At 33.4% G+C, this 13,577-nt stretch overlaps 1 protein-coding gene across 2 annotated transcripts in view; it reads right to left on the reverse strand.

Annotated features, from left to right (window-relative positions):
• LOC140040887 (phosphatidylinositol 4-phosphate 5-kinase type-1 alpha-like) overlaps nt 1–13,577 on the reverse strand; it is a 32,444-nt gene that overhangs the window by 8,111 nt on the left and 10,756 nt on the right. For both annotated transcript variants that reach the window (XR_011842783.1, XM_072087147.1), the window contains exons 7-15: nt 10,751–10,903; nt 9,293–9,592; nt 8,599–8,676; nt 8,197–8,429; nt 6,633–6,716; nt 6,305–6,438; nt 3,032–3,211; nt 2,322–2,508; nt 1,726–1,798 (exon numbers count right to left, since the gene is read on the reverse strand). Coding sequence is in view for 1 of the 2 variants with exons in the window: in XM_072087147.1 (XP_071943248.1) it covers nt 1,726–1,798; nt 2,322–2,508; nt 3,032–3,211; nt 6,305–6,438; nt 6,633–6,716; nt 8,197–8,429; nt 8,599–8,676; nt 9,293–9,592; nt 10,751–10,903 (1,422 nt within the window). In the remaining variant the exon portion in view is untranslated. The remainder of the gene's footprint in view (nt 1–1,725; nt 1,799–2,321; nt 2,509–3,031; nt 3,212–6,304; nt 6,439–6,632; nt 6,717–8,196; nt 8,430–8,598; nt 8,677–9,292; nt 9,593–10,750; nt 10,904–13,577) is intronic.

Here is a 13,577-nt window from a genome sequence, read left to right on the forward strand (position 1 = left end):
AATTCAGTATGCTTGGTAAGGAAGGGAGAGGGAGGAGGGGTTGGGAGTGAAGGGGTTGGGAGTGGAGGGGTAGGTAGTGGAGGGGTGGGGAGAAGAGGGGTGGGGAGAGATTTATTAGGAAGGTTTATGGACGTTTACGGAATTCTACAAATCTCAGAGTTTAAATTGTTGTCACACTTCATGTTAGTTACAGTATGTCTGTAATACCAAATAATAACTAGATATGATAAATACATTAACTAATTACTTACAATATCTAAATAATTAGTAAAAAACATTTACATCTAAATATTAATATATCAGTTTTTATATAATACAATTTATAAACAATTATATTGCTAACAATAACAACAATAACGTCTTAATTATATGGATTTTAAAGGTATTATGATGCAGTCTGCAAACTAAATTAGTTGGTAATATTGTGGTATTGAAGAGAATGTCTATGTATATATACTGTCTACAGCCTATGCACATGTTGATATAAATTAATAAAATGTATCTGTAACTAGGATATAGTGGACAGACAACTCTATCGAAACCAGAAAGTTGTCCAAACCTGCTTCCCCTCAATAGTTCCTTACTATCCAAAATTACTTCTAAAAACTAAACTTTTCTGGAATCTGATTTACTAAGGCGTCGTGTTTCCACAGCCAAATAATTAACCAATAATTAACCGATAAAATTAACCGATAAACTGCCTGTGGAAACTGGACACTTGATGAAAAAATTACCGATAATTATCTCATTCAAATCGGATAATTATCAGATAATTGACATCAATTTTAACCTTTGACCTGAAGGACAAATCGTTGAGTTGTGATTGGGCACCTGGTTGTTAGGTAATGACTGATCATGCACACTTTATTGTTAACAAAAATTAACTGATAATTTTATTTTGGCTGCGGAAACACGGCCTAAGTTCATTGTATCATTAATTAGTAAGTGTCTAGGTAAATAAATTAATGAATATATTATGTAATATAATTAATGAATACATGTTGCAATGTAATTAGGCAATGTCTATCTGATGGCGTAACTTTTAATTTAGGTGGAAAACACGAAATATGAATATTACAAAATACAGCATGGACCTTCAATTTATAGGTCCATGAATAAAGTATTGCACAGAAGAGGTAAGCAACTCTGAAAAGCTGAACTATTGCTAAAAGCATGATTGCTTGAAAACTGGTGGGAACTTAATCATTAAACATGGGGTTAGTAAACCCATTATTATTACAAATACTCCTTCATCTAAAGGTCAACTCAGACAGCGTCGTACGGCAAGGCTTTACAAAATATATGCGTTGAATCACGACGAGACGAGTCATTTTAAGTTAACGTTGGGCGTAGTTTTTAGGTCGTCGCGAGAACTGTAAACATGTTTAATTTTCTCGTGACGAGACGACTCGTCAGGCAGTCCTCATCGTACAACGCTGTCTGAGTTGGCCATTATGCAACATTGTAACACTTTTCTCACATACCCAACGAAAATTGAATTGCATTTATGATTTACAAAAACAAATTAGCAATTTTCATCAATTTGAAATGCTTCGTTCCATCAAAACTCATTAAAATTGTTTTCATTCACGAATTAAACATAAAACCAAACTTTGTCACTTGTCTTTTATGTTCTCACACTTTTAAAGATTGGATACATTGGTCTTGTTTCTACACCTCACTGATTTTGTATTTTGTTCTATCTATGAGGACCTTTTTACCTACCGATGTGGTTGCTGCAATGGTGTTGGAACTCTGAGATTGTGATTGCTCAACCTCTTCTTGAGAAAGTTGTTTACTAAAAAAAAGTGAAAAACAACAAAAATAAGGGTTTGTCTACTTCATGTATATGTAAATTTCATCACAGTCATAACTGTACAACTCTGTTTTACACTGTTGAAAAAAAAAGTGTGATGGTAAATATGGTAGTGATATGTCCAAATATGGTAGTGATATGATATCATCATATCCATATATGGGCAGGCACATATTTTTTGTCACATAATGTTGATAGCGTAGACATGAAAAATGAAGATTACTAAAATCAGACTTTAAGTAGGCCATTTTGCAGTTTTAATAAAGTTATGTAGAAAAAAAAACCACAAAAATACTTATTCACTTATAAAAAGGCCAAAGAAACGATTAAATTTAACCAAAAACAATTGAAGTATTTTTGCTTTAAATTACTTTTTTTGCAGGTAAAAAAAAAATCTGTTTTTGGTCAAAGTGAATAATTGACTTTATTGACAATTGACATTAAAATTTCTTATTCAAAAAATAAAAATTTTTTTTTTTCTGGAAACAGTACGTGTTATACTTACTTAGACGTATCAGCTGTGGTCTCATTACTGGTTTGTTCAGGCTCTACTTCTTTAAACCGAATCTCTTCACTGTCCACTATTTCTTTACTCTCTTGCTTTACTTCTACAGTGGAGTCATCGTCTATTACGTCTTCAAACATTGGAGGTCTGTTTGGTACTAGGTCTGGTTGAGTTTTCGGTCGTGCTCCTATTAAAAAAAAAAAAAAATGAGAATCAATTTTTGTTTATTCATTAATTATCAAAAATATACTGGAATTGTCAATTTATAGATTTACAATAATGTAAATGGGGAATAACCTGCGACTTGCAGCCTACTGGGCTGAATTGCGCACAGGTGTGGACGACAGATAGCACAATTTTGTACTCTCTTAAGAGTCCCTTGATGTCAAATGCTGCCACAAATGGCGGCCATTCCCTGTAACGTATAATAATTTGACAGAGCCAGGTGGTCGAAACAGGTAATAATTTAATAATAATAATTGTATTTTGCATCTAGCGCCTAACCAAAATAAAAGCACTACAATCACAATGCTCAAACTAGGTAGAAAATATGTCATTTCATATGCTATGCAAAAGAGATGGGTTTTCAGCAATTGTTTGATTGATTGATTGATTGTGTGAAGAGCATTCCATAAGAATACAGGTAAAACAAAGGTAGGTTGTTTATGTATATTGGGCTACTATTACCTAACCATGAAGAATATGCTTACCTGTCGGAATTGTGGGGTCTGAAAGACCTACAGCTGATTTGTACGACAGTGGCCTTTCTTGATTGGTTGTCTGCGGGTCCATTATTTCTGAGGGCGCTGTTTTTGAGCGAGGTCGATTTATTGAAGATGAACTGTGAAAGCTAGTCTGTCCTTTCCTCTTCGATGGTGAATGTTTTAATGCTGTAGAAAATATATTTATAAAATCATTCAATAAATGAAATATAAAAGCTAAAAGATATGAATTCTTAGAATTAAAATATTAAAACAGAAAATTTGCAATGTGAAGGATAAATTGTAAAGTGAGTAAAGCTCGGTCTACACTATCAAACTAGTTTGACAAAAAAAGTGTGATGTGCCCAAATATGGTAGTGATATGCCCAAACAATATAGTAGTGATATGACATCATTATGTCCATATATAGACATCACATTTTTTTGTCACATAAAGTTTGATAGTGTTAGACATAGCTTTATGGAATAAATAGGAGAGACCCAGATTTAAAAAGGCTTAGCTACAGGATTTATAATTCCAATGCAAACACTATTTAAAACAATTGAATTGCAGATTAAAAAACACTTTTCAAGGTTATAATAATAATAATTTAAAGTAAAATTAAATGAATGAATTAAAAATCTACTGTGTCTATGGAGAGTGGTACACACCACTTGATAAGTGCAAAGGCATAAATATTTACAATAAGAAATCCATTTTGTGTCTGGCATGCATTTAATAGCAATACACTTCTCAGTGGTTTTTATGCATGCAAGTATTTAAAATTAACTAAATTTCTTTGTAAAACTTGGACATGCATACGTATATCAAGTGCCAGGCAGTAGTTTGACTAGTGTTCAGTACCTGGATAGGAACAAATAGACAATTAAAATTAAAAAGGTGCAGGAGGATTTATCTATTTAAACAGTTGATCATAAGTTTCTATTTAAACAGTTGACTATAATAAGAAGGTCTCTAAATTGCAAAATAGTGATCAATTTAATGTGAATTTGGCCAAACACAACAATAACAGAAATAAAATTACCATCCATCACAACTGATACAATAGCTTCAGCTGTGAGGGCAGCACAGCATGATCAAACAAACATACACACAAAGCATGATGCATGTTTACGAAAAATAAAGTGATTTTGCACAAAAAAGAGAAACAAAAACAATCCACAGATTATTTCCAAAATAACAAAAATAAGCCATTCAATATACAGTACAGCACTTATTACGTATAGGCATAGGTCCATGGTATAGGTAAGTTGGTCATCTCATTCTTCCCCTTAAAGGCCAATTTATACAGACGAGCGGTGAGCTGAAAAGCGCGTAGCTTGTCCAACGTAGGGTCTGTATCTATCCTCAGCGGAAAATTTCACTCCACTCCGCGTTGTATGTATGTGAATCTTATGAATTTGGGCAAAGTTTATTACTTTCGTGTGAACCCTTTGACGCCATGATTCGCGAGAGAATATAACATTATTAGCATTAGTTCGAATAAACTTATGATTGAATTATTTTTATGTAGACTGTTTGTATAGTACAGCTCTTGTAAGTAAGATCATTATTTCCATAATTATACCGTACTCCGGGTTGTTGACATTTATAAATTATGTTGTGATTAGCTAGCCCATAAACATACATAGTACGTCGCAGCCTGTGTTCAGGCGCGTGTAAGGGTGATTCGAGGGCTAGGTGTTCTTGCCCGTATTGCGACGTTGTCCTAGGCGTATGTCATTTCGCTAGCCCGTTGGCTAGGCTTTGTTTTATGGATGAATCTATGTTATTCCTTATGACCATTTACATACAATGCAGAGTGAACAGGCGGTTTCCGCTTAGGATAATACAGAATCTATATGGAATGAGCCACCTAGTTTTCCGCTTGCTGTTACCGCTTGTCTGTGTTAATTGGTCCTTATGCTCATAAATCAGTAACAACCAGAATTTTACAAAAAATGCAAAATAATAAATTAACCACAAACACACGTCATCTATGTCATTTCCTACTACTGTACATACAATTTAACCTCTGTTTAATTGAGTAAAATTAATACTGAGTTTTATATTGCTAAATCTAAACAGTGACAACATTTAGTCTTCAACTACAAAATCTTTTTTAATCTGCTATTAAAGATGTGTAAAGAAAAAAAAAAAAAAATAATCATCATTTTTTTCCCTTGAATATGTCATTTTAATGTCACATAATAGTTATTCACTTTGAAAAAAAATTGAATCGAAAAAAAAAAATGAATTTACCTGAAAAAACTGTAATTTAAAGCACAAAATAGTCATATGGGTTTTTGGTTGAATTTGACAATCTATTGCGTCATTTTATATGAAAAGACATCAATTTTTTTTAGTTTTTTTTCTGCGCAAGTGATTAACTTTATTAAAACTACAAAATAAGCTATTCAAAGTCTGATTTAATTAATCTTAATTTTTCATGTTTTTGGAGGACAATACATCTTTAATATAACTTGGGTTATTATTTATATATCATACTGGACAGTAGAAACAGGCCCATACATACACTCTCTATCTTGCCTACAGATTAAAGGATACAATGACTATAGAAAAAACAAGCCTATTTCCTGTCTGTCATTTCTAATCTGCATATTCATTGATCAAACGCTTAAATAATCGACGATACATTGTTTTACCATAAATAATGAAAGCTGATCAATAAGTTTGGCATTTCCAATCCTAAAATCTATTCGGCAAAGCTTATTGAAGTCTGAAGCCAAATACTTTGCATACAACACATGACTACATTAAACTTTATTCATTCTTGTTCTCCCTTCATCCATCATTGAATTGTACCACCATTTATTAGGCCAAACAATTTTTTTAAAATTGTTTTGGCCATGTTTTGGGTAAATCGGTAGGTTGGTAGGAAAAGTTCCCCCCCCCCCCCACCAGACCAAAAATGTGTTTCCGGCAAAAAAATAAACAATGTACACAAATGATGCAAAAAGACCATATTCAAAAACATTTTTAATGTTTTCTTTTCCTAGCACCCTAGGCTCACACTAGCTATAAATATTGTTTCGGCAAAAGTTTAAAAAAAGTTTATTAAAGAGACATAGGCCTGGGCTGCTAGCCTAGGCCTAGCTAAACCATTTTTATAGCCAAGATAGAAATAAAAACTATTTCTGTGTTATGCTATATTACACGAGTTTACATATTATTTTAGATGAAAAATACTGAGTTTTATATGTTTTATCATAGTCATTTTTATTTCTCTAATGGTATTTAAACAAAAAATTGACACAAACCTGGCATTTTCTTAAAAACTCTATCAAACAAAAATTCTTGAAATCGTTTTGCATAAAAACTTGGTCGATGTACCGACACGGTGTCACCGTCATGCACCATTGCTTTCCACGTATGCTCTAACTTCTTCTTTAATCTATGAAATAATTTTTTTTTTAATACAAATTTCATTAAATTTACGATAAGGAAAAAACTAATACAGATGTAAAGTCAAGGCACTACAAAATATACTGAATTTTAATACTAAAATAAAGTTCAACATTGAACTCTTTGGTTAAATATAATTGAACTTTGAACTCTAACCCTTTACATATGACCTTTCACACTTACTTGTAACATTGCAGAATGTCTATAATTCCTAAAAATATTAATAATCGGTCACCCTTCATATTCTTTGCTGGAATTCCACCCAAGCTACAAAATTTGAAGTATAAAAATAAACTTGTTATAGATTATACAATTACCAGTAACATTTTACGAATAATTACATATTTATTTTTATTTTTTATTTTTTATTTTTTATTTATTCGACTTCTCACTAACTCAGTTAGTGAAGGATCTGGACCAATAGGTGGTAAACACCTCTAAAACGGTCCAGTCCCAATTTGCACAGTGGCTGTGTGTGACAGTGGCTGTGTTTGTGTGGACTAGTACACCGGGGTAACCCCCTACTCGTCTCGAAAGATGTACTAGGTTCTTTAAAGTGCGCATGAGCTATGTGTACACTGGACCTACGGTTTATAGTCCTTATCCGAGAAGACTCGTTCTACCACCAGAACCATGGAGCGAGTGAGCCTCGAACCCTTGCCGATGTTGTGGCTACGTACATTAATTCAAAATGTCTTTTTATTACTGAGCCACTTCCTTTATTAATTCTCTCCCCGTTAAATGCAATGTATCTTATTCTTATTCTAAAACCAAGTTTAATAAAGTTATATCTCAAAGATAAACAATAAAATAAGCAACATTTGGTACCAATGTCCTTTTATATGAACTTTAAAGTTTTATATTTTAATGAAATTTAATGAGTTTTAACATTTTTCTAATTTATTGTACATGTATAAATTTTAACTTTTTACAAATTTGTTTGAGAATTTTAACTTTTATGAATCCTCTTGTTTCTTTATATTTAAATGTTGTATTTTTTTGTATTGCTTTTAAGAGGGCCCCTTCCAAGTTGAATAAATAATTAAATACAATTCATGATCAGTGACACTACAAAGTGATACTAATGTGACTGCACACACATGTGAAATACTGTAGATTGTTGGTGATGTCACAAAGGTTTAGTCCTAATGCACTAGTTAAATTCAAGACTCTAGATTTACACTACAGGCATGAAGGTACAAAATATCTTAATGGCAAAAGTATTTGTTTTATGAAACTCTTAATTATGTTCACAAAACACTGTTTTTATCTAACACCGTTAGAGTCACTTGGTGTCACCACCAACAATTTGAAAAAACAATTGAAAATGTGTTTAAATGCAATATATATGTTATTATTTATTTATACTGGGTGTCCTCTTCAGTCAAAGACTGGTCTCCTAGAGGGCCTAGTTATGATCAATGGTTGTGAGTGACAGTGACTGTGTTTGTACTAGTACACCAGGGTAACCTCCTACTCATCTCGAAAGATGTACTAGGTTCTTTAAAGTGCACATGAGCTAGATGTGTACATTGGACCTACGATTTATGGTCCTTATCTAAGAAGACTTGTTCTACCACATGAACCATGGAGTGAGCCTCAAACCCTTGCCGATGTTATGGCTATGTAAATACGGTTCCACTGTGTAAACCGCTTGCCCACTCACTCACCATGTATATAAAAAAGGAAGGTTAAGAAAAAGAATTTATCCTCATAAAGTATTCAGAATTTTTAAATCTCAACTTACGATTCTTCCTCTTCCGCTTGATGACCGACTGGTCCCTCTGCTTGGATAGCTTCCCTCGTTGTTGAGAACGCAGCTACCCTTGGTTTGTTATTCATCGACCGTGTCCTTTGCAAACCTGACGTGTTCTTAGGTTCCGGCGGTAGGTCGTTCACTGCTGTTAATTCAGAGTTTCTTCTTGTAGACTGAGGCGATTTCTTGCTGGCCGATGTAGTACTAGTTTCTGATGCTTCAACCTTCAAAAACAAGTAAATATATAATTGTAATATTATAGATCCAAAGGCAAATTACATGGATGTGGCTGGATCTCAATGGAGATACAAAATAAAATAAGCTAAATCAAACAATAAAGTAAAACAGCCATAAAAATTAGCAGAGCTTTCGGGCAACATGTTATAAACCTACCTTTTCTTTTTCTGCTTGATCTAAATTATGTATTGCTAACAACAAACTATAGTCCATAATTTTGAAACTTTCCAGTACCTAAAGAGAAAAAAATTATTTAATTGAAAAACATGGTAAAGAAAAATATTTGTACTTTTAACAAGGACGGAATATCTGAATGTGTGAAAAACTAGGAGCTATGCTGGGCCATGTTAAGATTTTAAATAGTGCACAATTGATATTTGTTGTCTTTCTATGCAGTCTGTGGGAACTGTCTCATAACCTTTGACCTCTGGGGCCAAGCAACCAATAGACGCAAGTCCAAAGGATTAGAATAATCCATGACACATGACTGTTAATACACATTTCTTTAAAACAGTTGTTCTAGTATTATTATAAAAAAAATATACATTCAAAACAATTCTGAGGCAAAAAACCCAGTGGATTATTCGTAAGCATACAACATTTTGTTACTGCATTACAGTATGTTCTAATGCCACCAGACAACAGTATACATTATACATGTGTGTGTACTGGTATATGAATCTTAAATTCATTAATGCATATGTTTATAATCCATAGTGACTGAAATGCATAATGTTTATAATTTTCTGAATTTCAGATGCATTAATACTGTACTAAAAATAAGTTTTAAAACACTTAAGTGAAAATGTTTGTAAGACCTGTTTATCGCTAACCCAAATTGAACACGTACCCGACAATCTCGAACCATTGTTTTATGCAATGCATTGTACGTAGAACTGTCTAGTAATAAACCATCAGGGTTCTCAACAACAAAATCCAAGTCCTTTAGTGTTGGTCTCTTTTTCGCCCTCTCCTGTTTCGAGGCTTTCCTCTTGTACGTTGACCCTTTAAGGTCATATGTCTCGTGCATTTTCAATTGAGATGGTAATAAGTTATTCATGACGACCAAGCGGATATTCTTTCCTCCGCACTGGTAACAGTAAAGTCCATAAAATTTCGGCAATAACGTTCGAGGGTTTTGATAAATATTCTGTGAGAACAAGAAATAACATGTTTTGTTTGTTATGTTTTTATAATAATATTATAACAAAATACATTAATATTTACATAGTGTAATCAACCAAATTTCAGCAATTGTGTGGGCAGTCAAAAACCATGACACAACAAATTATGTTATTGTTATAGCACCAGTGTTTAAAATATACATGACATATTCTAAAGATCTGTCTACACTATCAGACTTTCTGTGAAAATGTGATGTGCCCATACAGTATATGAATATGATGATGTCATATCACTACCAAATTTACCGAATTTGGGCACATCATATTTGTTTTTGTAAAACTGGTTTGATAGTGTAAACTGAGCTTAAGTTTGAAATATATCATGATGCCTTTAATAAAGTTTTCAATATTTTTGTTTACTTCCTAGACTATGGGATCAAATATCAATAGAAATACACAGTTCACCAATAATTTCAATTTATTTTATCATTTATTATTATTATTGAAAAGAAAATCTAGATCAGCCACTGGAACTCACACAGACTCACTGGAAAACGGATGAAATTCTCTCCAATGTCGTTTCCATAGTCAATCTTGACTGAAGGATGCCTGATGATGATTAATACTCAGGCAAAAGATACGTATTAAGGTCTGACAAAATACTTCACAATATGTATACAGTGGTTACATTGTATTATACTGTGTCTAATGTATTCTTGTATTGTATTGTATCGTTTCTTTAAAATGCAAAATTTATTAAGAATTCACTTCCTACTGGTTATTATACACTGGTGGCGTGACCAAATTAATAATAAATATTATTATTATTTTAATATTTCATTTACTGTACAGTTTTTCGATCGTAAACAAACTATATGGAGAGGAGTTGTGGCTTGGTGGTTATGACTGTTGGTGGTGATTATGATGCTTGGCCACCAATCCAAGGGTCTTAGGTTCAAGTCCTGTCATATGTTAGATTTTTTCTAATTGACATTTACAACTCCACTCCCAAAGACTTGTAATAAGACTTTGTTTATGTAGAGCATCTTGTGTATATATATGTTTGTCTTGTGAACAGGATTGCCACCTTTAAAAAGGATAGTGAATGAATTCGCTTATGGTTATCCTTGGCAATTTGCCTAAATATATAAAAACATACATACAATTAAAAAAATAACACGTACCATGTAATAGCCTGGAAGCAATTTCTGTAAGAATTCAACTTCTTTATGTTGAATAGTCTTAATAATGAACTCGTCATCATTTGATAGATAAAATAGACTACCACTCGCACCTGGATTGCTTAACTCCCTTAAACCTTGGTTGCACATTGAAAGCTAGAGAATCAAAAGTAAGGTTAGTTACATAACATACAATGTAAACTGCTTAATTCCCCAAAGCTCTGTCAACACTTTATCAAACTAGTTTGACAATAAAAGTGTAATGTACTGTACCCAAATATGGTAGTGATATGACATCATCATGTCCATATATGGACACATCACATTTTGTTTAATAGTGTGGACAGAGCTTTAAATTGTTGTGGTAAATAAAAAAGCCTACCACATGAAAAATATTAATATTGATCAAAAACACACAAAATCTGCAACTGTTTGTTGGTTGGTGTATAAAATACAAAAATTCTTTGCTTGAGAGTGTACGTGTATGGTTAAAAATATGGGTAGCCAAAGGTGTCTGAAATAGTAGAGCTACCGAGGAATGACGTCATTTATTGGCAAAAAGTAAATACTCCCAAGTCTAAATTTCACAATAATCTCAATTTAGTTTCATACATAAAATGTACCAAAAGTTGTTATTTATTTAACCTAAAGAGGACAAGTATCAAGCCTGATAATATCTAATATCTTGAGTCTAGTCATTCATAGAGAAAAGCACTAATATCCTATAAAGACAATATCTACTGTACTGTGGCTTTGTTGATAATGAGATTAGTGTTCCCTTTGGCTTGATATCAAAATGACCATGGAAAAAGTATTGCTATTATGGTCATATTATTAAGATATTAAATCAAAAATTCTTTTTTTCTAAAGGTAAGAATATATTAATATTTGAAGCACATTGAAGCTAGGAGATTAGATTATTATTAATAGCTCCCCTGGAACAAATCCTAGCGTAAAAATTCATTGGTTCTTCTGAAAAAAGTTTATTCCTGAGACAATATATCACATAAAACAAAATGGCACTGTAGCTTAAAAAAAACAAAAAAAACATGTTTATTATCATGTTTGACATGAGTAAAGATTTATTTTTATGATTGATGTCACATGATAAAGCTTACAAGTACAACAACAGAATGTTAAAGGATTGTATTTGTCTTATAAATCACGATAAAATGGTATATTAAAATCCTGCAAAGGTAAATCTGAAAAACAAACAATGTGGGCATTCTAAAACTGATTAAAATTTAAACAAAAGCATAACATTAACAGCCACATGGAAATGCCAACCATTAGTAAACTTTGTTTCTTTTTAATGAGAATGAAGGAATAAATTAATGAAATGGCGGTTTTCTTTGTAACATTAAAAATGTGTTTAAATCAAATCTGAGAAAAACAATAATTATTCAACTGTACAGTACAACAACCCTTCTTTTGGGACACACCTATTAAAGGGAAACAACTATTATGGGGACAGACCTATTAAGGAGACACACCTATTTTAAGGGAACACACCTATTAAGGAGACACTCCTATTAGGGGGACAAACTTATTAAGGGGACAGACCTACTAAGGGAACATACTGTACATATTAAGGAGACACACCTATTAAGGGGACACACCTATTAAGGAGACACCCCTATGAAGACATCTCTATTAAGGGAACATACCTATTAAGGAGACACCCCCATTAGGGGGAAAAACTTATTAAGGGGACATACCTATTATGGGGACAGACCTATTAAAGGAACACACTGTACCTATTAAGGAGAAACACATAGGGGACACACCTATTAAGGGGACAGACCTATTAAGGAGACATCCCTATTAAGGGAACATACCTATTAAGGGAACATACCTATTAAGGAGACACCCCCATTAGGGGGACAAACGTATTAAGGGGACATACCTATTAAGGGGACAGACCTACAGTATTATGGGGACCTATTAAGGGAACATACCTATTAAAGGGACAAACCTTTAAAGAGGACACACCTATTAAGGAGACACTCTTAAGGGGACACACCTATTAAGGGAACACACCTATTAAGGAGACACACCTATTAAGGAGACACACCTATTAAGGAGACATCCCTATTAAGGGAACATACCGATTAAGGGAACATACCTATTAAGGAGACACCCCCATTAGGGGGACAAACGTATTAAGGAGACACACCTATTAAGGAGACACACCTATTAAGGAGACATCCCTATTAAGGGAACATACCGATTAAGGGAACATACCTATTAAGGAGACACCCCCATTAGGGGGACACACCTATTAAGGAGACACACCTATTAAGGAGACATCCCTATTAAGGGAACATACCGATTAAGGGAACATACCTATTAAGGAGACACCCCCATTAGGGGGACAAACGTATTAAGGGGACATACCTATTAAGGGGACAGACCTACAGTATTATGGGGACCTATTAAGGGAACATACCTATTAAAGGGACAAACCTTTAAAGAGGACACACCTATTAAGGAGACACTCTTAAGGGGACACACCTATTAAGGGTACACACCTATTAAGGGTACACACCAATTAAGGAGACACAACCATTAAGGAGACACAACCATTAAGGGGACACGCCTACTAAGGGAAACATCTATTAAGAGGACACACCTATATAGAATACACACCTACAGGGAAATATTGTCACTACACTACAGTCAACCTCTATTAAAGCATTTCCTCCATGATTAAAGGGACTCTTTGTTGGGTCCAGAAGGCATCCCCTTTAATATAGGTGTCTACTGTGTTTGTCTGGCATGACTACTTCTAGAACTTCTGTTCTAATTTGTATTACTTCAGTTGAATGTT

The sequence above is a fragment of the Antedon mediterranea genome, chromosome 2, assembly GCF_964355755.1.
Source record: "Antedon mediterranea chromosome 2, ecAntMedi1.1, whole genome shotgun sequence".
Classification (NCBI taxonomy): domain Eukaryota; kingdom Metazoa; phylum Echinodermata; class Crinoidea; order Comatulida; family Antedonidae; genus Antedon; species Antedon mediterranea.